The sequence below is a fragment of the Thrips palmi genome, unplaced genomic scaffold (assembly GCF_012932325.1).
Source record: "Thrips palmi isolate BJ-2018 unplaced genomic scaffold, TpBJ-2018v1 HiC_scaffold_10, whole genome shotgun sequence".
Classification (NCBI taxonomy): domain Eukaryota; kingdom Metazoa; phylum Arthropoda; class Insecta; order Thysanoptera; family Thripidae; genus Thrips; species Thrips palmi.
Genome location: NW_023144621.1, coordinates 8,971,473 through 8,995,484, shown reverse-complemented (window position 1 = coordinate 8,995,484; position 24,012 = coordinate 8,971,473). Strand labels below are relative to the sequence as shown.

The 24,012-nt window shown below is 58.9% G+C and overlaps 2 protein-coding genes across 2 annotated transcripts in view; one reads left to right on the top strand and one right to left on the bottom strand.

The window, feature by feature from the left end:
* Positions 1-281: 281 nt before the first annotated feature.
* Positions 282-6,957, bottom strand: LOC117654106. Its single transcript, XM_034400290.1, has 14 exons — positions 6,252-6,957; positions 5,805-6,029; positions 5,619-5,722; positions 5,299-5,435; positions 5,040-5,205; positions 4,780-4,951; positions 4,447-4,656; positions 4,251-4,364; positions 3,989-4,173; positions 3,613-3,889; positions 3,326-3,527; positions 3,069-3,205; positions 2,733-2,948; positions 282-2,584 (listed from the first exon to the last, which is right to left on the bottom strand). Exons 2-14 carry the CDS (start codon positions 5,992-5,994, stop codon positions 2,538-2,540), a joined length of 2,157 nt encoding a protein of 718 aa, XP_034256181.1. The 5' UTR covers positions 5,995-6,029; positions 6,252-6,957; the 3' UTR covers positions 282-2,537.
* A 544-nt stretch (positions 6,958-7,501) lies between these two features.
* The window catches only part of LOC117654105 (midnolin), a 33,312-nt gene continuing 16,801 nt past the window's right edge, over positions 7,502-24,012 (top strand). The window contains exons 1-2 of the mRNA XM_034400288.1: positions 7,502-7,761; positions 20,080-20,167. Coding sequence (XP_034256179.1) covers positions 7,517-7,761; positions 20,080-20,167 — 333 coding nt within the window. The 5' untranslated portion in view covers positions 7,502-7,516. The remainder of the gene's footprint in view (positions 7,762-20,079; positions 20,168-24,012) is intronic.

Genomic DNA, 24,012 nt, shown 5'->3' with positions numbered 1-24,012 from the left:
TGCAGAAAGGGATGCTTACTTTGTTAGTACCAGTGTCCCAGTGTGGACTGACTAAAGGAGTCCTGAAGAAGCACGTAGGTAGGCCGCATGTGACACAGCTGTTATGGAAACAAACCCAACTTTGAGTGAAAATGGTCCTTTGCAAAGACAAGCAATTTAAGAAGTTTGAGATGGCGTGCAGAACAAAATGCACACCTACTAACTATGCATGCATGGCAAAGCTATGTAACACATTGGCTATAGAATAATTTCCAGGAAGGGAATGAATATAAACCAGCAAGTGAAACAATTTTACGCATTTTATTACATGTAAATTAATATCTACTGTACAGACTGAACATATAAAGCCCCCACATGAGGAATTACAATGAAGACTGTATTTAAAAATAAAATAAATAGAGATCAATGGTACAGGGAGGGTATTTATTAGTCAGTTCCCCTTGAACGGTACGACTGTGTTTCTTTGAGTTCAAAGAACTATGCAGCCATCGTTAGCACTTTTCTGAACTAAAGATGGGAGCTGCGGGAACATTGTCGATTCTTTTTAGATCCTTGTTACTACAGTATACTTACTTAAGTTCTGTGATGTTCAGGATTGGCATAAAAATATCACATAAGTTCAAAACAACCACAAAATTTTATAACAAAGAAAAAATTTGCTGATAGAGACGAAAGGCTCTCCCCTTTGATGAAAATACACAAATAAAAAGTAAGAGAATTGATGTGCACACAAGTACAATCTGGTTTTGAACACAAAAGAAAATTATCAATTACAAGACCGTAGTCTTGGCTGGTACACATGCTATAAATCAAACTGCTTGGTCAGAAATATGTCAGACTACAAGTGCATGGGTAATATTTTAAAAAGTCTAACAATAGTAGTTCAAGAGTACAATGGGGTGTACAAAATTTAATGTCCCCTACATTTTGTTTTTCTCCTGAGTTTATGAACACAATTTAAGACAATCACAAAGAGACAAGCCTCTGCTAAAAGGCAGTAACTATGTAAACATATGGTAGGATTTTTTTTTAATGGACACAGTTTGTGGTAGTACTTTTCTCATAAAAGGGACTAGCAAAAATCAAGCTTTACCTACTGGAACAAATGTTACTTCCACTAAGAGCAACTTCCATCTTTCCTTCAAGCAAACATAAAACACAAAAAAGATGAAGAAAAAAAAAAGGAAGTGTAAGTGAAAGGTTACGTTACAACCAGGAAGTTTGGGGCACTCCCAGGTTGACATTATTCTTTCAAGCCACTCATAGAAGACAACAGAACAAGCTCTCATGATTTAAAGGCATAGAAATCCTTGATGATCAGTCATAGACATTGTATATGGCACTGAATATAATACCTTTCACAAGTTCCATTTATCATGATCGTTTCTAATGGCTAATGAAAACGGAAGACTTCAGGAACTAGGGCATTAAATTTGCACTTTACATTTACAGCTTAGCAGGAAGTTACAAGCTAACAACCAGCAATGTTCCGACAATGGCCACCAAAACAAAATTGTGACAATCCTAATGATGAAGACGGACTCCAGGTCATGGACAGTCCCGACCTAACAAGCCACATTCCTAAGAAGAAAACAATTGTTTTTGGCTCAACCAGATAGCTCACAGATACAAATGACCAGGCCTAGGAAAAGAATTGTTGCAACAGTTCAGGAAAGAAAACTAGTCTGGAATACTAATTTGCCTTTTATCACAATGATTTAGAACACAAAAAAAAAATAATCAGAATAATTTATTTGATTCATAAAAGAAGAAAAATTGCTGTCACAAAAAGTTTATGACTTTAGATATTTCATGTTATGAAAAATATATTTACATAATTTTAAGAAAGCTTCTTATTTCATACAGCATGACCAAGCATTGACCTATGTACAATGTACTATGTGCAATGTACACAATCAATAGATAAAAATATACAAATGTACAATCACAATTAATTACATTAGGATATGCCTACCCTCTAGTGAGAAGAGGACAAGCTAAGAAATTGAGACAAGTTTCCTGAGGTTTAATATGGGCCCTTTCCTCACAGAAGACCATGGGCAGAATAACAATTATGTGCAGTGTTGAACTTAAAACAAAGGTTGAGGAACGAATTTGGAAAACCACTGAAACACAATGACTCGTAATTAAGTCAAAGATCTCACCCTTCATCGAATATAAATAAAAATAAGCAAAGAGAATAAAACCAGAAAATTTACAAACTAGAATAAACTTTACAGTTATTGGCAGTTTAAAAGCATCGGTTTTGTTCCGATGGCCTCTAAAAGTCATCATTGACACCTACTAATATCACCGCTCAACATGTCAAATATGTTGCATCACTACTGGACACATACTTTCAGCACACACAGGCGTGGCGTCAATGAGCACACAAAACAAAAACTCACAGAGGTAGACGCTAAGTGTACCACTGCCATTAACTCTATAGTTTACCCTCAAAAAGAGTTAAAAATGTGCTTCAGAAAAGTTCTGGTAAGCAAGAACTTTCAAAACACAACAAAGCTGGAGGCGGTGCCTCAGGCCTCAGGTGGCTGACGGTAATTTAGTTCCTTGTCTTCTTGACCTGTTGAAAGATCCAGGAACAAAAATTATAAAATGATGAAAAAGCAGTTGGATTACAGTGCAAAATAGTTAAATCTATAAAAATGTCACCAATTATGATTTGCACTGTTCAAGTAGAGCTGAAATATTGATAATCGAATTAAACTTACCAATGTCATCAATATCATCACAGAGATCATCATACATGTCTTCCAATTCCACTTCATCATCAACTCCATCAGAGTAGTCTGATAAATTGTCAAAATATATTCCATCTACAAAGTCAGGGCGTAGATGTGGTACAGATAAATCAACTAATTCAACATTCAAATGGGAAGGAAAATCTTGCTTGCAGGCATCTAACTGTTCCCATGCAATTCCGGTGCCTGAAATTACAAACATAATTTTTGAACAGAAATTACCCACTTAAATTTTGAGCTAAAAGAAGGAACAGAAAATCGTTTGTAGATTCAAACAGGGCCACCCACATAATGCATGAGACTTACCACCAACAAGAAGTCGAAGGAAAGTATTGTTGTTACGTAGTTTGACAGCAGTTATTGCCGTTTTCACTATTGAAATCTTTACATGATCACAACCACTAACATCACACAGTTCCAAGTCTGGGCATAAAGAAATAATCCTAGAATAAAGAGAGCAAAATAAAATACATTGATTAAGATTAGTTCAACAAATCGTACAAAACATAAACTACTGTACTCTGACATGCATTTTGAAGAAAAGTGGAAATTTGAACACAAACCTCAAAAAGCCATCTCCCTTGAGTGATGGACATCCTCTGCATTCTAGCTTATGGAGAGCGCTGTTTTGTGCAAGGACAATAAGAGCCTCATCATTGATATCAGCAAGATAGCTCATTTTCAGCTCACGTAAACATGACAATCGAGCAAGTGTTTTGATTCCTTTCGTGGTCACACAATGTTCAGGAGCATATGCCCGACAACCTAGGAACATGAGGAAAGAAAATGTGCAACTATTTACATGACAAATTCCATTTTAATCTTTGTTTTTCACCACTGAAAGACATACCAGTTATGTTGAGACATTCAAGATCTTTACAGCCCTCCACAATGGTCTCTAAGCCACTGTCTGTTAAGAGATCATTGAGTTCAAGATTCAGAGATCGAAGATTACACAGCATACCGATGGATTCCAAGGAGGAATATTTAAGTCTTGGAAAATACTGTGCCATATTTAATGATCGCAATTGTGGAACAGATTCAAATATGGCCTTCACATGCTGATTAGAAAGGCTAATACAAGATGTTAATGTCAAACTTTCTAAGTAAGGGAGGCGTTTTACTGCCTGGAATAGAAAATGGCAAGCACCTTGAATTACATTATCACGCTACAAGCAACTAAAAAATATGTTGAAGTATATTTAAAATTTGTGAAAATAGCTTACCGAAAGCAATTCATTAGGTCTCAAATTGCTACAATTATTAAGATTCAATTCACGCATTGTGTAAGGTGGTAGCTTATTTAGTGCTTGTCCAGTTAGGTCACCCCACTGAGCCAAACTTAAACTCTCGAGGTCAGGTAATATTCGTAACAGGTTCTCAAGAAACCGTTCATCCACTCCTGAGCAAACTGAAAACAAATCCAAACTCATTACAAGTGAGTCATTAAAAGCCGAATTCAAGGTTTAGTAGGTAACCACAACTCACAGTTCAAGTTAAGTTTGCGAAGTTTTGAGCAACCACTACCCAATCTTTGCAGACCATATTTATTCAGTCTTACACCTGTAGCATCTAACTCATGCAAGTTGGGACAGAGAGTACCTGAAAGTTATCAATGTGTTAGGACTCATCATGATAGCATCTTCAAAATAAAATAAAAATAAGATCCAGAAAATAATATTACCAACAATGGGAAGAAACTTGCTGCGCCTATGCCTACTGTGAGCATAAATGGCAAGAGACAAAAATGACAGGCTGTCACCACATCTCATTAAAATACTTTTTAGTACTCCCATACTGTGAAGGTGGTGAGGAGGTAAGGCCAGCTGTTGCATGTCTAAGGAGTGCATACGCCGCCACATACTGCGAGCAACAAATTGCCACCGCTTGCATACTGGAAAAAGGACCGAACAGGAAATGGAGGGTGAGACTTTTCAACAATTAGGGTACCTAGTGAGGATTGTTCAAGAAAGTGACACTTCATCTCAACATTCTGATGACAGAACTTTAAACTCACCTCTTTCAACACGAACTCGATCAGTGAGAGAAAGGAAAGAAAATATGTGAAGAAGACAATCATCATTAAGAGTGGAAAAAGGAGAAACTTCTCCCTCCCTGTACTCATCAACCACATCCATTGGCTCAGATTCACTAAAAAGACTTGATTGAAAATCTAGTTGGTTCCTTTTCTGTTAGGAGAGACAAAATGTTGAAACAAATACAAGCCAGATAATGTACAAAAATTCCTAAGACAGCAAAGATACTACATATACTTACAGCTTTCTCACAAACAGCTTCACCAGATTCCTTAAAGAAACGTTTGCCAGGCAGCCATTGAACTGTTCCATCGGGTAACTCAATAGGCTGATGCACTTTGTCTGCTTTATTCACACAAAGTTGATATCCAAACAAAGAAAGCTCTTTTGGTGGAGCATTTAAGGCACTGATGGAGTAACATGAAAATTTAACAGTAATTGTACAAATGGAGATTTAAAACAAGTCATTCATGGGTGACGGTAGTAAAAAATTCACTTACGTCCTCGCATCGTCTGGCTTGTGAAAAGTGACAAAGCCATAAAATGCATGTCTTCTTTTAGTTGGTTCACGTTTAACATGAGCATTTATCACTTTACCAAACTTGGTAAAGAAAGCTTTCAGCTTTGAGTCCGTAACCTAAAACATATTAATTCAATTCTATACACCGTAAATTGAAAAAGTTGGAGAGTGTCAGTTTTCTAAAATTTCAAAAAAAAAAGTGGATACAAGACAATTTTTACTTGCAAAATAGAAGCAGTGGTTAATTAAAAGTGCTAGAGTTGCTTGTGTATGGTGATGTAGTACAAGTAAAAAACTCACCCTGTACGGAAGATTTCCCACAAATAATTTTCTTAGAGGGGGCCCATCAGGATCTTCTGGACTATCGTCTTTTTTAGGAGGAGGAATCCATATATCGCCAAATTCTAAATATATATCAACAGAGAAAATACGTAAGATCCACAAGCATAATCCACCAAGTTCATATGCAAATTAAATCACACCAACCATCATTCAGCTTTGACCCAGATGAACTAGGGACAATATTATTATCCAAATGCATTGGAGCAGGAGGCCCTGCCCCAATAAAACACATTTGGTTGTGATTTGGAGCCCCGTCCAAAAATACTACATTTTCAGTTTCATTTTCATCAAAGTCCCAAGCTTTGTCACTAAAACTGACTGACCAGGAATCCATTTCTTAACGTGAATAAATATAAATTCAAAAGAGTCCTGAAAAAGAAGAAGACATTTTAACAAATATTAGCGAAATACTAAAAATGCTAAATTCTGTGATCAGGAAAGTCATTATTGTGAACTAGATCTGTGGGGTATTGTGGCACAAGAAAACATAATCAATCATACATCATACGATAAAAATACACACATTAATTCAAAGTTAGGAATATAATTGAGAAAAAAACATAAACAATGACAGAGAAAATGTGCACTTACGTGATATCATAAAATGAGACAAGTAGCACAGTTCACTTAATGTAGTTCGATAGTCTGATGAACACTTCGCACTAGAGTACCGTTAAAACATTTGGTGACACGGTTACCTTCACAACGTTCAATTTATTCTTCTTACGGCACACTGCTCGAGAGTAGGAGCAAGGAACTTGTTCGCCATTTTGGATTTGGAACTGAACCTGAGACTTCCACGGCGCGGGGGAGAATGTCGTCGGCAGAGTCTCTGTCAGTCTGAAGTAACGACGATGTAACAAAAACTGAGATTCATTGCACCAAACATTTTGACAACTTCAATGGACAGTGATAAGTGCCATTGACAAAGAAATAAGATACTGCTTTCAAATGCTTTGAGTACGAAACAAGAAAGTACTCATTAAAAAGACAAACGGCACTGTCTCTTCCGACTATACCCCACGGCCTGAGAGACATTATATTCTGCCGTATGCTGCACCGGGAATATCACAGCCTGTGCAGAAATTTCTTCTTGCATATTTCGCGGGAGCTTCAAAAGAACCTTTAAAGGATTTCCACTTCTAATTCTTTTAAAATTCCATCCATGGCCACGGTTGACTCACTTCAAACGGGACAAAGTTTCCAAAGTGGATGGGAAATGTCTATTCTCAGTTGTTGCAAATTCTAGTGTTCGGTATCGCTATCATTCATTGGCGCACATGTGCACTATTCTCTAATAAAAGTCCAGAGTGCGTTTCTTTTACGGTGCAGAATACAATATCCAGACCAGTCTTCGCAGCCCGCAGCGTCAGGCTCTCGACCCGAGTCGTATCGAGCCGAGCCAAGCCGAGTCAGCTGGTCCCGGGCGGAGCCGAGCCGAGTCAAGCAGTGGGGGCAGCTTCTGCCGCTCTGCCAAGCAGCTAGCAGACGAGCCCGGCCCGGCGCGGCCCCGGCCCGGCCCGGTCAGTCGGAGTCGGGAGGTGGCGGCGAACTGGCGACCGGGCCGCCGTGTCTGTCGATGCAGTGTCGTTTCCCGTTGTGTCCGAGTTTGTGCTCTGTGCGCTGCGAACGTTTTCAGTGATTGTGCGTTGTGCTTGATCCGTGTCCTCTGCCCCTTGGTGCGCTACGTGGCCGACGACGCTGCTAGCGTCGCCATGGATGGGAATAGCGCCGGGGGCCCCGGGGCGGGGGCAGGTGCCGGTGCGGGCGCGTCCCCAACCGAGCCAGGCAGCAGCCCGGGGACGTCCTCGGGGACCGCGCCCGGCTCGGGGTCCGCCGCGGGCCCCCGCACGGGGATGCAGCCCAACGCCGCCAAGGCGTCCACGGCGTCCACGGCGTCCACGGCGTCCGCCTCGCACCCGGGGTGTGGCTGCCTGAGCCACCCCGCCATCAACCCCATCACCGTGACGGTGTCGATGACGACGGGTGGTCAGTTCACGTTACAAGTAGATCAGTTGGAAAGTGTGGAAACCCTCAAGAAAATGGCTTCCAAGAAGCTAAGAGTGCCCAAGGAACGGATATGCCTTTTGTACAGAGACAGGTGAGTGTGAAATGAGGTGTTTCGGGTCGTAATTTGTGTGGGGGTGGTGCTTGGAAATCTCGGTTGGTTATTTTCTGTTCTAAAACGAGGGCAGACTTGACAACGTCGCCGTTCTACCTTCATCAGCTGGGCACGCGCGGGGGCCGCGGAGAAGGGGCGGGAGGGAGGTCCCCAGTGCGGGGGTGGGGGAGGGGGGAAGGGCAGCGGAGAGGGCCTTTCGAATCGACGCTTCGCTTGGCTACCTGGCAAGCCTGGCAAGCAGGTCCTGCAGCCTGCGGCCGTGCGCCGTGCGCGTCCCCGAGTGTCTTTCGAAGCCAGCCGAGATTTTCTCGCGGGGCGGGGCACGGCAGGGCGTAGGGGCCTCGCAAGCACACCTCGCCAGGCCGCGCGGGGAGGGCGCGTGGCTTACCATGCCTGAGCCAAATTTTCGGGAAATGATTCCATGTGGAAATTCCGGGACTTCCCCCTCCTGCGGCGAGGCTGGACCGCGCTGGGCTTGGCTGCGCCGGGCTGCGCGTGTCGTGTGGGTGGACCTGGGTGGACGGGGACGGGAGATCGATTCATCGGCAGAGCAGCGCGTTGCAGCGTTGTAGCCTCCCCGGCGAGGATCCAGGAGTGACCTGAGCGATAAGCGACCTGAGCGAGGGGCGGTCACAAAAGGGGGACAAAAGCTGCCCACTTGCAGGACTCGGGACTCCTTGGCCACGTCGGGCCTCGGCCTCAGCACTGCTGCAGCGAGGCTTGCAGCGACGAGCCGGGCGTGTCCTCTCGGCTCCTCGGGGTGCCTCGGCCACAGGGCCACAGTGCCTCGGCCCGATAAAAGAGGTCGCGGCCGCGCCAATGGAGCAACTGAGACAAATTGGCGGCCCGCGCCCTGCTGCTGGCAGCCTGCTGCACCCGGATGCGTGGCGGCGACGACGACGACGCATCCTTCCAGGCGGCCGTAATATTTAATTAGGCTAAGCCAGCCGGCAGACAAACGAGGTTCGACACTTTGAGCAGCGCGCACTGTACGCCGCAATGAAATTGGAAGCGGCCCGCCCCCTCCCCCTCCCCTCCCCTCGCCCTCGGCGGGCCGACCGGGCCGACATGCGGGCTGCGCGTGGAGGCGCGTCGGCGCGTCCAACGGGGGATGCACGGCCTGCACGGCCTGCACGGCAGCAAGTAGTACAGCAGCAGAAGTGGCAGCACAGCCGCGGCCACCACGCCAGGTCACGGTTGCGGCGGACGAGCTGTACCCGCCCCACCGCCTCGCCGCGTCCATGCCATGCCAGCCATGCCGCTGTGCCCATGGCGGTGTCTGCTGTGCGCCTGCTGCGCCCCACCCGGCCGGCCTGGCGGCCTGGCCTCATGGCTGCCGGCCGCCTCGTGGCCCCGTGACAGGCCGGGCATGGCTGGGCATGGCCGGCACAGTCGATTTTCCTCGTTACGTGGAGAGTGGAGAGAGAGAGAGAGAGAAGTTTCTCGTCACGCGCAGGTCCACGTCGACGCGGGCGGCCGGGCCTTGGCCGGGCTGCCCCAGGCGCTGCCACTCTGCCACCGCGCTATTTGTGGAAAGTCTCATCACATCACCGAAGGATTTCCGAAGGACACCAAGAGCTCCGCTCCGCTTATCTCTTCTCTTTGCCCAGCGTAATTCCTCTTCAAGTTGAGCCCTTCGGCTCGGCCTCTGGCGCGTTGCTGGCGTTGCTGGCGCCGCCACTGTGAAGAAGCAGCACTCTGAGCCTCTCCGCGTCACGGCGCGGCGGGGCGGGCCAATCATCGGATGGAGTGGAGTGAGATGTTTGTTTGACGCGGCACTGCGTCGCACTGCGTCGCACTCCAGTGACGACACAGCCACAGCACAGTGATTCCGAAAAGTGTAGTCGCTCTGTCGCTGTCGCACTCATGGTGCGTCTCGTAGGGGTGTGAGAGGGAGCCAGCGGAGCCAGCGGCGACACGAATCTTCGCATAGCCTCGGAGCGGCACTTACATGCGTTATCGCGCGGATGGTTCCGCCCGGCGGCGAGCACAGCCCCGGTGGGGTGACTTCGGTCGTCGTCATCGTTGCTGAGAACGTGACTCAGATGGCCTGCTCGGCCTTCCTAGCCGTCCGAGGTGACGTGGTCCTGCCTCGACGCGACGCGACTCCTGCCTGCCCTGCGTGCCCGCCAGGCCACCGCCAGGCCTCGGAGCTACATTCGTAAACAGGCCCGAGCGAGCGTGTGTGTTTCTGTCCGTCGAGTGTACTCCCATTTCGTGCGAGCGCGAGTGGGAGACGGAGACGGCGGGGGCGCTGTACCCACGAGCCCTGTACTACGCTGGGAGGGGCCCCGCCCCGGCCAGGACGCCGTCGAGTGTGTTCGCGCTTCGCGGCCCCCTCGCCGGGCCGCCCCCGTACCGCGCCGCCCCCAGCTTGGACTCAACCTTGGCTCGGCCCGCGTCCGTCCACCGAGCAGCGCCGCACCTACGCTGCTGCCTCTGCACTTCGCCCGACGTTTCATTTGGGCCGCGTTTTCAGCGGCGTAGGCAGGCGCGCACGACATACCACAGCGAAACACGGCTGGCGGAGGACGGAGTGGACGGAGCGCTGGGGCACTGTGGAAGCGTCGCCGCCAGGCTCGCCGCGCCGCCGCACTGGTTCCACTGGTCCACGATCAAGACGGGACGGAGGAGCAGGCGATCGGCGGCAGATGCGCGCCGAGAAGGACGCGCAGGACTCGCAGGTGGACCCATCCAGCGCATCCAGCGTCCGCCGGCCGGCCGATTCCGATGCAATGCGTGCGCCTGCTCCGCGCTCCGCCTTTGTCCAGGGCGGCGTGGAGCGGCCGAGCGAGCGGCAGTGGCGTAGCCGGCGTAGGGTGGAGGACGTTGACCGCGCACCGCGTACCGCGCGGCGGGCCGACCGGCCGACGCCAAGCTGCTCGACGCTCCCGGCCCACGTCGCTGCCCGCCGCTCCCCGGGCGTGGCCGGGCGTGGCCGGGCGTGGCGACCAGCTCGACTCACGGATGAGACGAGACGCCCGACGCCCCACGCGCCGCCAGGCCGGGCTGCCGTGCGAAGCACTGCGAAGCTCTGCAAAGCGTGCAAAGCGACGCGGTGCAGGGTCTCCACTGTCGTCCTCCTGCTTCACGGCCTCCTTGGCATCCACCTGGGGGCATCTGGAGGCAGCAGCCATCCGCGCCCGCGCGCCACGGCCGGGCATTGTTTGGTTATCCGACAAGGAAACGAGGCCGCCGTCAATCTATCTGGACACAAAGTGCGCGCAGCACGCCGCAGGACGCACCAAAGGGCCTCAGGTTGCCTGCCTCGCCTGCCCAGGTTGTTTCGTTGCGTTTTCTTTACCTGATGCACCTGGCGACAATGGGCCGAGGCTGCCTGGCACCCGGGCGAGGGTGGATGCTGGCGGCAGCTTGGTCTGCCCGGCGGCGCGTCGCGCTGCTGCCAACTCTGCCTGCACCACGCTCGGCAAGTGCCAAAAGTGCGTCGTCTCGTCGTTTTGCAGTGTCGGAGGCTGGCTGGCTGCCGCTGGCTGGCGGCCTCGGCAAGGTGCGAATAAAGGCGGAGAGGCTCGCTCCCGATGTGTCCAGTGGACACACAGTGGACAGGACATCGTCCACCCACCGCGGCCATCTGCAGGCCGATTCCGAACAGAGGTTTCGTCGTCTCTCTCGCACTCAAGGGCCGTTCTGCAGGAGTGAGAGGGATGAACACTGCGGAACCGCCCCGCTGCGTACGCGGCCGCGACTCAATAGCATTTCCTCGGCCGCCCGTCTGCCGCGCGCCGCGCCCCGCCGCCCTTCTGATGCGCGTCTATTCCCGAGCAGTGCGCGTGACGTTTATGTAAGAGAGAGAGAGAGACCGAGGTGACACAAGCCCCTCGCAGCGGGCCGCGCTGGGCTGGGCTCCCCGGCCGGGCTCCCTCCCCGGCACGGCTAGCGCGCGTGGCGCGGCGAGGGCGTTAGGTAAGTGCTGCGTTATGCAGCGTTGTCGGGCCGCTGTTAATTTCGGTGGCGGTACCTACCCGGGGTTCTGGGTTCCTCCAGCCGCGGCGTCGCGCCGCGCGCCGCGGGTTTCTCACTTGCCCGTCGGCCGCCCCTTGCAGTGCAGTGTCAGGCCAAGCCGGCGGGCTTTGGTACGTTTTATCCCCGCTCTGCAGCACGCGCAGCGCCGCGGCGACCGCCTCGCGAGTTTTTCTCGTTCGCGATTTTCTTTTCTTTTCGTTTCTTTCCTTTGCGCGCCGTCTCCCTTTTTCCTCTTCCCCTTCGCCGCGGAGCCGCGGAGCAGCGCAGCACAGCACTGGCAGCGTAACGAACGGGGCGAGGGAAGGGAGCAAGGTGGATTGGAAGGGAGGCCGCGGCCGCGCCGAGGGTTGCCGTGCCGTTGCCGTGCCGTGCCGTGCCGTGCCGTGCCGTGCCGTGCCGTGCCGTGCCCTGCCACGCCTGGAAGGGGAGTGTCTGGGAGTGTCGCCGCTCGCCGCAGTCAGCTGTTGCCCTCCGTCCTTCTTGAGATTGGGGAAGAACGCGCGGCCATTCGCTCTCCCTGTCTCTCTCGCGCGCCCAGTGACGCTCGTCGCCGCCGTGCCTGACCGATGAATGGCCCGAAGACTGACGCCTCCGGAAACTCGAGTCGGTCCTGGTTTCTTGGTTTTCACGCGGCGCGGCTGTTTACCTTCAGTCGTCGAGGCGTCGGCGCGTCGGCCGCGAGGCTGAGTGAGGCCGCGCTGCCAAGTTGGCAGTCCTGGTTCTGCTTTCTGCTCGATGGCCGACGGACAGATAGGTCAGCCGCGGGTCACGGCGATGAAAATAGGCGGCCGTGGCCTCGCGTCGCGTATCGGCTACTCTTCGGCAGCGGCTGGCGGTGGCCCAGCGCCCAGCAGCCACACTTCGATTTTTGTCCGAATTTTGATGTCCATTTCGGATGTGTTGCTACTCCGACGGCGACGTCCACGGCGTTGAACGACTGCTGGCTGTGCTTGTGCTGCGCGCGGGCCTCGACGGCCGCGTCGTGGCTCCAGCCCGTTCCGCCTCAAAGGGTCGGCCGGCCGGTCGCTTTCTTTTCGGTGGCCGAGTGGGCCACGCCACGCCAGCCGCGGCACCGCCACGGCGCGTTGCGGCGGTGCGGCGTTGCTACGGCGATCCGATCGGACCGGACTTGGAGCCAGCCCTGGCTGCCTGGGCCCAGTAACGGGGCCCAGCCCGGCCGGCGTGGCCCCACGGGGGCCCAGGCAGCCAGGGCCCAGGCAGCCAGGGCCCAGCCCCAGCCCTTTCCTTTCACGGGCCAAAGCGCAGTCGCTGCTCACGCCCAAACATGCGCCCGGCCCGTCCCAGCGGCTGTGCGCTGCTGTGCACCACGGCGCAGTGCCTCACGTGCTGGCGGGTTGCTGCAAGAGAATGTTGGCGCTGTGCTAGGCCTCCGGGGCGAGGCGAGGCGAGACGCCGCCGGCATCACGTAGAGCCCTGTCATTGTTATTTCGGTGCAAAGTCCGCGAACGCTCCGACGACGGTGCAAACGATTAGCGACGTGGCCGGGCGGTGGTGGCACGGTGGCACCACGCTAGTAGTGCGCTACACTGACAGCCACAGCTAGCCGCGCGTGTGTGGCTGCCCGGCCCGTGATGCTCACGGCGCTTCGGTGCACTACGTGCGCACTGCGCCTCTCGAGCCTATCTCTCCTTATCGCTCGGCCTTTTTCCTTTCACGATTTTGCGCAGGAGACCGGCGCTGTTTCGGCCGTTTCGTCCCCAGAGCGGCAAAGCGACCTCCCCGACGGCCGCGGCGCGTGTGCTCGTCTCGGCGGTCTGGCTGCACTTATCATCGCCGTCCTCCGCGTCCTGCCCACGCCCCGCCACGACGCCACGCGCGGCAACCCGGCCGCCCGGCCGCCCGACCCCACGCTGCAGTGGCGGCCGCGACCAGCCGCGACGCGCTGACGGGGAAGGCGAAGGCGCGAAGGCGTCCGTTTGGCGGCGAAGTAGAGCGCTGCGCACGTAGGCCGGCCGGGTGGGCCCGGCCGGGTCGCGGGGCGGGGCAGGATGGCGGGCGTCACCCCGCCGGGTCGGGGGCCCTTTTCGCCCGTCGAGGAGGACACGGTGCTGACACCTGCTGCATGCCCTCTGGTCACCTCTGGTCTTCGCCCTATCCCGTTGTGGGCTGTGCTCAGCTGCCAAGGCCTGCTACGCTGCTAACGGTACTGGACGGCCTGGCGCTGCCCTGGCCCTGCCGCCCGCCCGGCCCGCTCGCTTGGAGGGTCTTGGACGTCTCGACATCTCCGTCTCGGCCTGAGCCGCCCGGCTAAGGCGACTAACGTGCTGATTGGTCGTGTCACGTCGTCGCCGTCCTTGCAGGGGGCGGCCGTAAGCGCGCTGGGGCGCTGGGTGTCCCCGGAACCCCGCCCTGTCGCCTTATCGCCGGCGTGCGCGTGATTGTCGCGCTATCGCGGCCCAAAATGCCTGCCACGTGCACGCCGTGCCTCGCAGTGCCTCGCAGTGCCGCGGACCAACGCCAAAAGTCGTTAACGGGGCGCATCTAACCGCGTGGCCGCGGGGCTGGCGTGGCGCAGCGTGGCGGCTGGGACCAATCTAACGTTCGCGCCCGCCTTGCCACTCGCCGCGCCGAGGCAGCAGAAGGCAGAAGGCAGAAACTTCGCGTCCGGGTTGCTGACGACGCGGAGGGAACTGCATGGAGTGCTCGGCCGCCGGCAGCTCGGTGGACAGAAAACGGTGTCGTCCGCCGCGCGCCGGACGCCGGCCTGAGTCCCGCCCCCGAGTCCCGCCTCCGCCACCGCGCTGACCGTCAGCGTGGTCGTGGCTGTCGCGGCACCCCCGCGCGGACCGGCCCACCGTGATGTCATGCCTCATGCTGCGGTGGGCTTGGCTCAGCCTGACTCGGGGAAATGTGAGACCGTCGGCGAGCCCCTCGAGTTTCCCAATTTGAACCCGGTCCGGCCGGGGCGTCGGACTTGGCTTGCTACGTATGCTATTGACTCGTAAATGGGACCAAAATTGAAACGGGGTGCGGAGCACGCGGAGCTCAAGGAACTCGAGGCGCGTGTTTGCCGCGCGGCCGTGGCCGCCGTGGCCGCGTCGCCGCAGCGCGATGACTTTGGCCCCCGCGCGTCCTTGGGCCGCGATCTGGCGGCGATGAACTCGCTGCGTCAGTCCCAGTGGCACCTTGAGGCCTGCCCGTCCGTCCACCAGAACCATACTGCCAGATCGGCGGCCGGCCGCGCGGCCGCTCACCGCGACCGAGTCGCCCTCGCCGCGGAGTACACGTCCGGGTACCGTATGGTATTGTTTTGAGAGCGGCCGCTGTTGTATCAGATGGCGCGCTGCGCTAGCCGCCTGCGACCCACTTCGGATTTGAAAAGTTCCCAGAACAAATCTTCTTCCCTATCGTGGCCGCTGCACCGCTGCACCACCGCGGCGGCCGTGGCGACCACAGCGCCAGCAGGTTTTGGCTTTTATGACGGGGCTGGCCCACTGACGACTCGACGGATTTCGGAGTGGAGTGCTGCCACACTGCCACGCTTGTCTGCGGGCTGGCGGCCGTAGCGTGGGCGGCGGGGGCGCGGCGTGGTGGAGCGGAGTGGAGCGGAGCGCACGTCGCGGCCAACCCAACACCTGCCGGCTGGGCCTCAGGCTCTCGCCGAAACGCGGCAGTCCCTCCCTACAGTGCCCTGCCGGCCCGGCATCCTGCACCGCGGTGCATTGAGGTCGCGGTCTTCCAGGAGGGCTTTTCCTTTCACCGGTCGGCCAGGCTGCAGGCTGGCTGGACCCGCCTCGCCCTCGCAGCGGCCACACACGCCCCTCTCCCCCTCCCCCTCCCTCCATGCTTATCGGCATCTCCAGCCGTCACCGTGACCTAGCTGGTTACCGGGCTGTAGGGCTGCGGGCTGCATGATCGAGACAAAGGAATGCACCTCGACTCGCGGGCGACAAGTAACGACAAGTCTGGCGGCGTGCGTGGCTGCACTGTTCGCCGTGCCCGCGGCTGGAAAGTAGGCCGCGAGTCGCAAAAAGGGCTCCGGTTGTGTCAGAGGCGCGCTGCTGTGTTCGATTTGCGTCGCCACTGGCGGAGCGCGGAGCTTGCTTTCTGCATTGATCTCTGTTTGTTTTTGTTTTTCGCCGGACGAAAGTCACGAGCCGCGCCTCCGCCGCCGCCGCGCTGGGTATGCAAAATGAAACTCGGGTGGGGATTCGAACCTCGGTCCGTGGTATCAGCGTGTCGGCGGTCCGCGGGGACTCGCGACGCGTTGTATAATGGTGGGGCAGCCCCGTGCCTTTGCCGCCCTACGTAACGCCGCCGCCAGCGCGACCAGCCCTCCGCGATGTGGTCCAAGGCTCGCTGCTGCAGCCCGGCCGTCAGCCCGGCAGCGCGCCCCCGATGGCGGTGATAACTGTAAAGCAGACTGGGATGTGGCCGTCGGGGCGGTGCGCCGGCAGCATGATTCCGCTCATCGTTTCGTCGCTCTGTCTCGCTCCTACATCAACGGATCGTCCGGAACGTCCCACGAGTGCGAGAGAGACAGAGTGACCAAAGCGGTTTTCGGAATCGCTTTGCGACGCCAGGACGACGGTGCGCCTAGGCCGCGCCGGCTTCCCCGTCGTGGAGCTGCTGATGCTGGAGGACGCCCTTTTTTCGCTGCAGGCGCGGCGACACGACACAAAGGGGTCGTGGGCACGCCGTCGAAAAACGATCGAGGGCACACTGCAAGACGGCGTGGTGCAGCACCAGGGCATCGGAGTGGTAGAGCCTGGCCAGCATGATGCAGGTCATGCAGGCATTGTTCTCGTCCTTTTCGCCTGCCGCCTTCCGAGGGGTACTGTACCGTTCCGCAACCGGTTCGCTTCGCCGTGCTCACTGTGCTCGCCGTACTCGCCGTGCTGCGGGGGAGGCTCTGGCACCAACGGCGACGGCTAAGGTTCATTTCAATAGCGCCCACCCGGTGCCTGCCGTGCCTGCCGAGCCTGCCTTGCTCGCTGAGAGAGAAAGGCCTTTGCAAATGAACGCGTCCCGGCCGCGACGTGGACTCGGACCTTGTGCCAGAGCCTGCCTGGCTGCGCACTGACCGGGGCTGGCTGCGCGCTGCGCATGCGCCACACTATCCGATTCGGACCGAGGACAAGTTGGACAAGCGCGGCTCCCGGCTGGACCCGTGCACGGCGCGTGGCCGGCCACCACACTGTCTGCTGCTTTGCCTACGACGGCCAAGCAATGGGCAGCGGGCTCGGGGCCCCATAGCGACCGCGGGACCCAAGGCAGCGAAGCAGCGGGCCCCGCCGTGGCGCAGCCGTCCCAGGCCGGGCAGGCAGCCCTGATTGAGGTTAGCTAACGGTGAGGCGCCCCTCCCCTCCCGTCCCCCCTCGCCTGTTTCTCTTTCTCCAGCCTTCCGCTCCGATGACAGACCGCCGCCACTAGAGGCCGCCCGCCCCGACGCCGCTGCAGGTTTCGGCAGCTGCGCGACAATGAATCGCGCCGAGCGTCGCCGCGACGCCACGCCACGCCTCGCGGTGCATCTCGCTAAACGGCCCGTGTCGCTCGCACGCCCCGCCACGCCCGCCGCGTGACCCACATCGCTACACTGCCAGGCGCGGCAGGCGGAAGTAGTCCAGTGCGGGGATAAGCCGCGCGGCGCCTTCTCACGCTCTAATTAGGCCGGCTTGTCATGTTCCTGGACGTGAGCGTGTCGCCTCGTCGGCGTGTCGCGGGGGACGCCTTCGACGCGGACCCCGCCTCGCACTGCCTCGCCTCGCCGCTGGCGGCGGTTCGATCGCGAAAGAGCGACGCACCTAATTGGCGCCAGGAACGCTCCTCTCCGCTCCGCGCTCCGCTCCCGCAGGCGATGCGATGCGATGCCGAGTCGACCGGCACGCGCGTCGTGCGTCTCGGCACCGCGGCCGCGTAGCGCCGCTGCAGGAAAGTCGGGAAACGCGCACGCACTTTCTCGCGGCCGCGGCGCCGCGGCCATGGTCGCCGACGGTCGAACCGAACGGCGGTCCGCGCCTTCGCCTACAAGCAGCGCAAGCAGACAAGCGTGGCGCGCGGCGTTGGAGCGGGCGGTGGCGGTTAGAGACCCTCCCGTCAGAGATGCGCAAGCCAGCCCTTGGTAGTCCCGTGGAGTCAAAGGCACCCTGAGTCAGGCTAGCGGGCGACCGCCGTATACCTGCTGTGCCGCACCAGATGCTGACCTGCGTAGCCTCGCGCGGGGCGAATCCGGGCTTCCCGCTCCGCATAGGACTACCAGTCGTCTGTGATTGGCTGAGAGGGCCCCCCTTTGCGCATCTCTGACGGGAGGGTCTCTAGTGGCGGTGCGTCGATACGGTTGGGCAATCGACCAGACGGCGGCCGGAGTCCGCGGACGCGGCAGGGTGGACGCCAGGCGCGACGCCAAGCCGGCAGGGTCAGCGGACGCAGCGGACTGCCCCGGCCGGCTGCGTAGCCAGTAGCCGCGTCGCAAACTGGAGGAAAGCTGGCAAACGGGGCTAGCATGCCAGTGCCAGAGCCAGAGTGCTGGGGCTGCTGGGGTGTGATCGCGCGGACTCGTCTTGAAATGGTCCAGCTTTGGGTGTGGGGCGGGTCGTCCGCGAGGCCGCGAGGAGACCGGCGAAGCGGGGCCGCCTCGCCTCGCCTCGATCTCGGCAGGCATGCCGCTGCTGCCAGTGCCAGGCAGAAGGAGGCCAGCGATATCCCCGCTCGGCTCGCTCCAGCGCATGAGACTTTGAGACTACAGAGGGGAGCGCCGGCTTTTCCTCGTGTTGACGCCCTTCCCGCTTCCCTTTCCTCTTCCAGTGCCGTCGGGTTGAAACATTGAACGGCTGGGGTTGGGGCCGGCGGGGCCGGCACGGGCGGCAGGGCCAGCGCACTCACGCACTTCATCAAGTTTGCAGGCGCCACCAGTCTGCCGCCGCCCCGCCGCCGCCGGGCTGCTGTGATGCAATGTAAAGTTGATGAGGCCGGCCGGCTCGGCGTCGCCCCCCCGCCGACTTGACGGACTTTCGCCGCCCCGGCCGGACTCCGGGCTCCGCGCTCGGCCCTGCTCGACTCGGATCCGATCGACTCGGCCGTCGGTTCGTCGATAACGTGTTGCTGATGGGTGCGTCGCGCTGTGAAGGGTGTGTAGGGTGGCCACCCTCCCGGCGATGTCGACCGGCATGGTAGTGTAGGGTGTCCACCCAGAGACGATGTCGACCAGCGTGTTCAGTATAGGGTGTCCGACCGGCTGTTGGGTTGGGAGAGCGTGACCGCTGTACAGCGACGAGGGCTGTGACGACGTCCTGCCCGCGCTGCGCGCTGCCTTTGTTCCCGTCTTTACATAACGCTGCGTGAATTGAGCGTCGCGACGCCCCATTGGGGCGCAGGGCGTAAGTGACACGTAGCTGGCCGACCCGACAGCGTTGCCACAGCGGCACTGCGCGCGGCTGGCTGTGCTGGCTCGGCAGCAGCACCGCCGCCGTGCTGCAGGCCCTGCAGGCCGTGCTGCTGGCGGGGGAGGGGTGGTCGTTGCGTCCCGGACGCGACGCGGTCAGATTGCTCGCCAGGGCGTGGCGGGTCGTGGCGGAGCGTGGCGGGGCGTGGCGGGGCGTGGCGGGGCGTGGCGGGGCGTGGCGGGGCGTGGCGGGGCGTGGCCGGTGGAAGGAGAGGGGGGTCGCCCGATACCGCCCGGTCATAGGTGGGTTCGATTACACCGAAACGCGACTTTGCAGGACGCTTGACCCCGTGGGAAGCTCTGCGGCTCGCACCTGACGTCGGCGACAAGCCAGCGTGCGTGTGTGCGCGTATGTGGTGGTGCTGCAGGCTGCGGCGCTGCCCCGAGCCGCCCCTGCCCCGCCCCGCCCGCCCAGCTGGTGTGCGGGAGGATGGTGGCGTGGCGGCGCGGCTGCACGTGCACCCCTCTCCAGAGTCCCACCCACCCTAGGGGAGTGCAATGACCTCCGGAGCACGGCGCTGAGCTCAGCCTGCTTGACGGCGGCACGGCCTAGGGCGGACGGGACGGCCCAGGAAGCTGCCCTCCCCGCGTGGCGCTGCGTTCGATGTCTCGATGTGCGCGAGTATCGATTGGGATTGTGAGCGGCTTTGCCTAGCTTTGCCGGGCGTTTCCTAGTGGCCTGGTGCATCCTGATAGTAAAGCCAATGGTGGCGTTTCCCGCCGCGGCACGGCGGCGTGGCGCGTGCACTGCAAACCGTGAGCATGCGCCGAGGCATGCGCCCTTCGTGCGCTTGGTGTGCCATGCTTCGTGTGGGCCGTCGGCCGGGTCCTCCTCCCCTCGCGAGCTTTCGGCCTCGCGTGTGCTGCGCTTTTGGCGATGACTGACACTGTGGTTTGTCTTTCTGTTGCAGACAACTTTCCGGCGGGACTTTAATAGACCACCTGATTGTCAACGGCAGTCGCATCACTCTGCTGCCCAACGTGGAAACGGGACTGCTGGTGAGTACTCGAACCCGCGAGCGAGCCGTTTGCGTTCCGCGTGTGTTTTGCGGTGCGTGGAACGGAATGCGGGTATGGCTTTCCGCCGCGCCAAGCAGCAAGCAGAGGGCGTGCGTGGCGTGCGCGGCCTATACGCACCGCCCTGGCGGGCCTGGCCCTGGTTGCCATGGCGACGGTGGCGAGGCGCGGCCGCGGGCCGCGGCGTGGCGTGGCGTGCAGCGCGGCGTGCGGCGCGGCAAACAACGCCACCGCGGTGGTCGTGGGGTGGCGGGGTGGCGGCTCGACGGCGTGCCGGTTTGCGTGCAATTCGGAGGGCGGCGGCGCGCGCGGCCGGGCGGGGCCGGGCCGTTGTGCCCCATGATTTGCATGGGCTTCAAAACGGCCGCCGGCGCGGCCCGGGCTGAAGGGTGACTGACGCAAAGGGGCGGGGGCTGGCCGGGGCCTCGGGCTGGCCAGGAAGGGCACCGCGTTGCCAGGCAACCGGAGGAGCGCCCCGCCGGCCCCCCGCAGCCCCCCGCGGCGTGGCACGGCGCGGCACTGCGCGGCACTGCGCGGCACGGCGCCCTTTGCTGGCAAGCTGCAGCCAGCTGCCGCGTGCTGCCGCGCTGGTTTGCGTCGCGAGCGAGGTGAGGCTCTCCGCGGGGAGGCGACGCCGCCGTGGATTGACGGCCTGCCTTTGGCGCCCCAAACCCCATGGGCCCCGTCAGTCTAGTCGGGGGAAAGACGGGCGGGGCCACTGAGCCTCCGCAGAGGCGCGCGGGACGCGTTTTACGTGGAGGAGCGTTCCGTGTTCGATTCTCGCGCTCCAGAAACTGACTAGTGAGGAACCGTCGCGCCGTAGTGCCGCCGTGCCGCTGTGCCCCTCGCGACTCGACTCGCGTGCCGCGATGCTGATAATCTCGCAACCTGTTCCTGCCCCCCCCCCCTCTACTTTCCCCTCCCACTCGCGTCTTCTTTTTCTTGACTCCATAACGTCCGTCCGTCTGCGCGGTGCGGCCGGCTATGCCCTGCAGGGTTGCCAACTGGCTCGCCGTGTTTTGCGGATGTGTGTACGACGCGCCCCCACCACAACGAGTACGAGTACCAACTTGGCGGTTGAGGTCAGGCCTTGCCGGGACATGGCGCTGGCTGGGTCAGGTGCCTTACGCGTGAGACGGAGACAGGTGTTCTCGGCGGCGGGTCTAGCTTGGGGGTCACCGGGTAGGAGTGCTACCCGGGACGGGCTGGGATTGGGACGGGGCGTGGGAGAGAAATATCCATTTCGGAGGGCCGAGGGCGGCCGCGGCTAACGCGGCTCATTTCCGATTCCCGAGTCGGTAGTCGGGTCCTTGTTAACCGGCTCGACGGCTAGGCCGCCTTGGAACGCCATCTCGATAAGGCTATCGACTGGGGTCCGCCGGGGTCAGGGGGCCGTCAAGGGTCTCGGCGCGGCATGGATATGAAGCAGGCGAAGCAGGTGGCGGCGCGGCGGGGGAGGGGGATGCAAGCCATACAAGCAGTGTATGTAGTGGCGTTCGGTTCGCCCGTTCGGCTTCTCAGTGGCGGCACCGTGCGAGCCTTTATCGCTGGCCGCATCTCGCCGCCCCGCCCCGCCCCGCCCCGGCCCGCTACCGGATGTTGAGACTGTTGCTCATGTGAACTACCTCCGCGCCGCCGCGCCCCGCCGCGTTACACTATCCGCATTCGGATTCGGCTTGTCTTGGCCCTGCCAGCCGACAGGCCCGGCCCCGCGCCGCGTGGACCGCGATGCCTTCGCCGCCTCGGTGCGTGTGTCGTGCGGCTGGGCCGGCTGGGCAGCGTTTCGGACGCTTTCACACGGAAGTTCGAGAATAGCTCCTTGAGCAGCACAGCGCGCGGAGTGCAGCAGGAGACTCCCCTGCAGCGCGGCCCGGCCAGCAGCCTGCCAGCCTGCCTCCTGCAGCTGGTGGAGCGCGTTGTCGTGTCGCCGGCTGCGGCGGTGACTGCGGCACTGCAACCGTCGCCTCGCCTCGCGCGTCCCTGGCGGAGACTCCCTGTGGGAACCTGCCCGCCTTCACAGCCCCCTCGACGTAAAGCGACGAAAACGGAGCCGCGCCGCGCGACGCCACATCTGCTCCGTGGAGTGGGTGTGGTGGAGGACGAACGCACACTCACGCACGACGACGAGCGCGCCCCGCGCCGCCTCGGCCATGTAGGGCATCGGCGTGCACACGGCACTTCTGGCTCTGCGGACTTCGGCACAATGGCTTCGGCTCTATCGGCCTGTGCGCCAGTCTGGCAGTCCGGCCCGCACCGCGCACCCCGAGACCAACCAAGGCCCAGGCGGGCCCAGGCGGGCCCAGGCCCCCGCCGGGCGGCCGCAGCCTGCTAACTCAGCGTGTCTACTATACTACATAACTCTGTCCGTGGACTCGGGGTGCGGGGCGGGGCGAGGCGAGGCGACTTCCGCCGCAGGCTGCAGGACACAGTGCCATTCCATCCCCCCTTTTTTCCCCCGGGGGCTGTACCGTGTCCGTCTCGCACCGGCCGAAAATTGGCGATGGCTGCTGGCTGGGTCTGGCTACGCCGCTGTACTCTGATGCCGGGGTCCGCGAGGGAGGGCAGCATCAGCACGCAGCACGCATCGATCGGACGAGCGGCAGTGGCGGCATGGAGGCGGGGCGGTGCTCCCCCGAGGCTTCCCCGATGGCTCCGCGATGACGCCGACACCACCGCGATGAGTCGCAAGTCGCGGTTCCTGGAACGGCGGCCGTGGAGACGAGGACGGCGCCGTGACGCTGCGTCGCGTGCCGCGTGCCGGGCCGTTGCAGTCTGGCTCTAACCCGCTTCTATTTCGGCTCGGTTTCGGCCCGGCTGCAACTGGGCCGGCGGGGTGGGGCCGTCTTCTTTTGCGCCTTTGGCGAACTGTCCTGGAACTGGGCGCAGATAGCAGCAGTCGCAGCAGTCTGGTCGCCAGAAACGCGACGCGGCGCGGCGCAGCGCGGCGGCGACTCGCGGCTCCTGACGTCACTGTGTCTGCCAGCTGATAGCGAGCAGCTGGGCCGAGCTGGCATCGCCGCGCGGCGCGGCGCGGTGGCGGCGTGGCGTGGCGGTGAGAGGCCGGGTCTCGCGTCTCGCGCTCGCCTCTAAACTTCCCTCGAGTCTCCTCTGTTCTCCTTTGCTCGGGGTCTGGTGGCCCCAGACTGGTGCGCCGACTGGTGCGCCCTTGGTGCGCCCACCGTCTGTCGCTCTCGCACCTGCACGACACGCTCCATGAGTGCGAGAGACAGAGCGATGAAAGCGCGGTTCGAAATCCTTCCGCTCGCTCTGCTGGCAGTCTTGAGCCCAGGAGGACGCTGATTTGATTGACGGGGCTCTGTGTGGGGGTGGGTGGGGGATTTTCCTGTCGATGATCCAGACGGGGATGTGTAACCAACCGTCAGCATGCCAGCCAAGCCAGCCAAGCCATGCCATCCAGAGCAACAATTTCCCTTGTTCGGTGTGGCAGCTGATGCACCGGCCCCTCCAGCCCCTCCCACCTTCCCGTCGTAATGCGATTGGGAGGGGCGAGGGGCGCTGCTACCTGGCTGGATGGCTGGACCCTGGACCAGGCCGACGAAAAGTACGTTAGCCCCCTTTTGTGCGCGTGTGTGAGTGCGTGTGTGGGTGCGGCAGTGCATTCTCAGACGGTGCTAATGGCGCTTTGTGTGGGGATGCGGCCACTGCAGCGGCAGTCTCCCCCCCCCCTCCCCTCGCGCTTTGTAAGGGGTGTTTTTGCCAGACAGGGTGGGTGGACGATGGCGGGGGTGTTTGGCGTGGGAGCGTCTTCCAGGCTCAAGGCCCTCAGGAGCTCAGGCTAGCCTTGCGGGCTAGGCATCGGTCCAGCT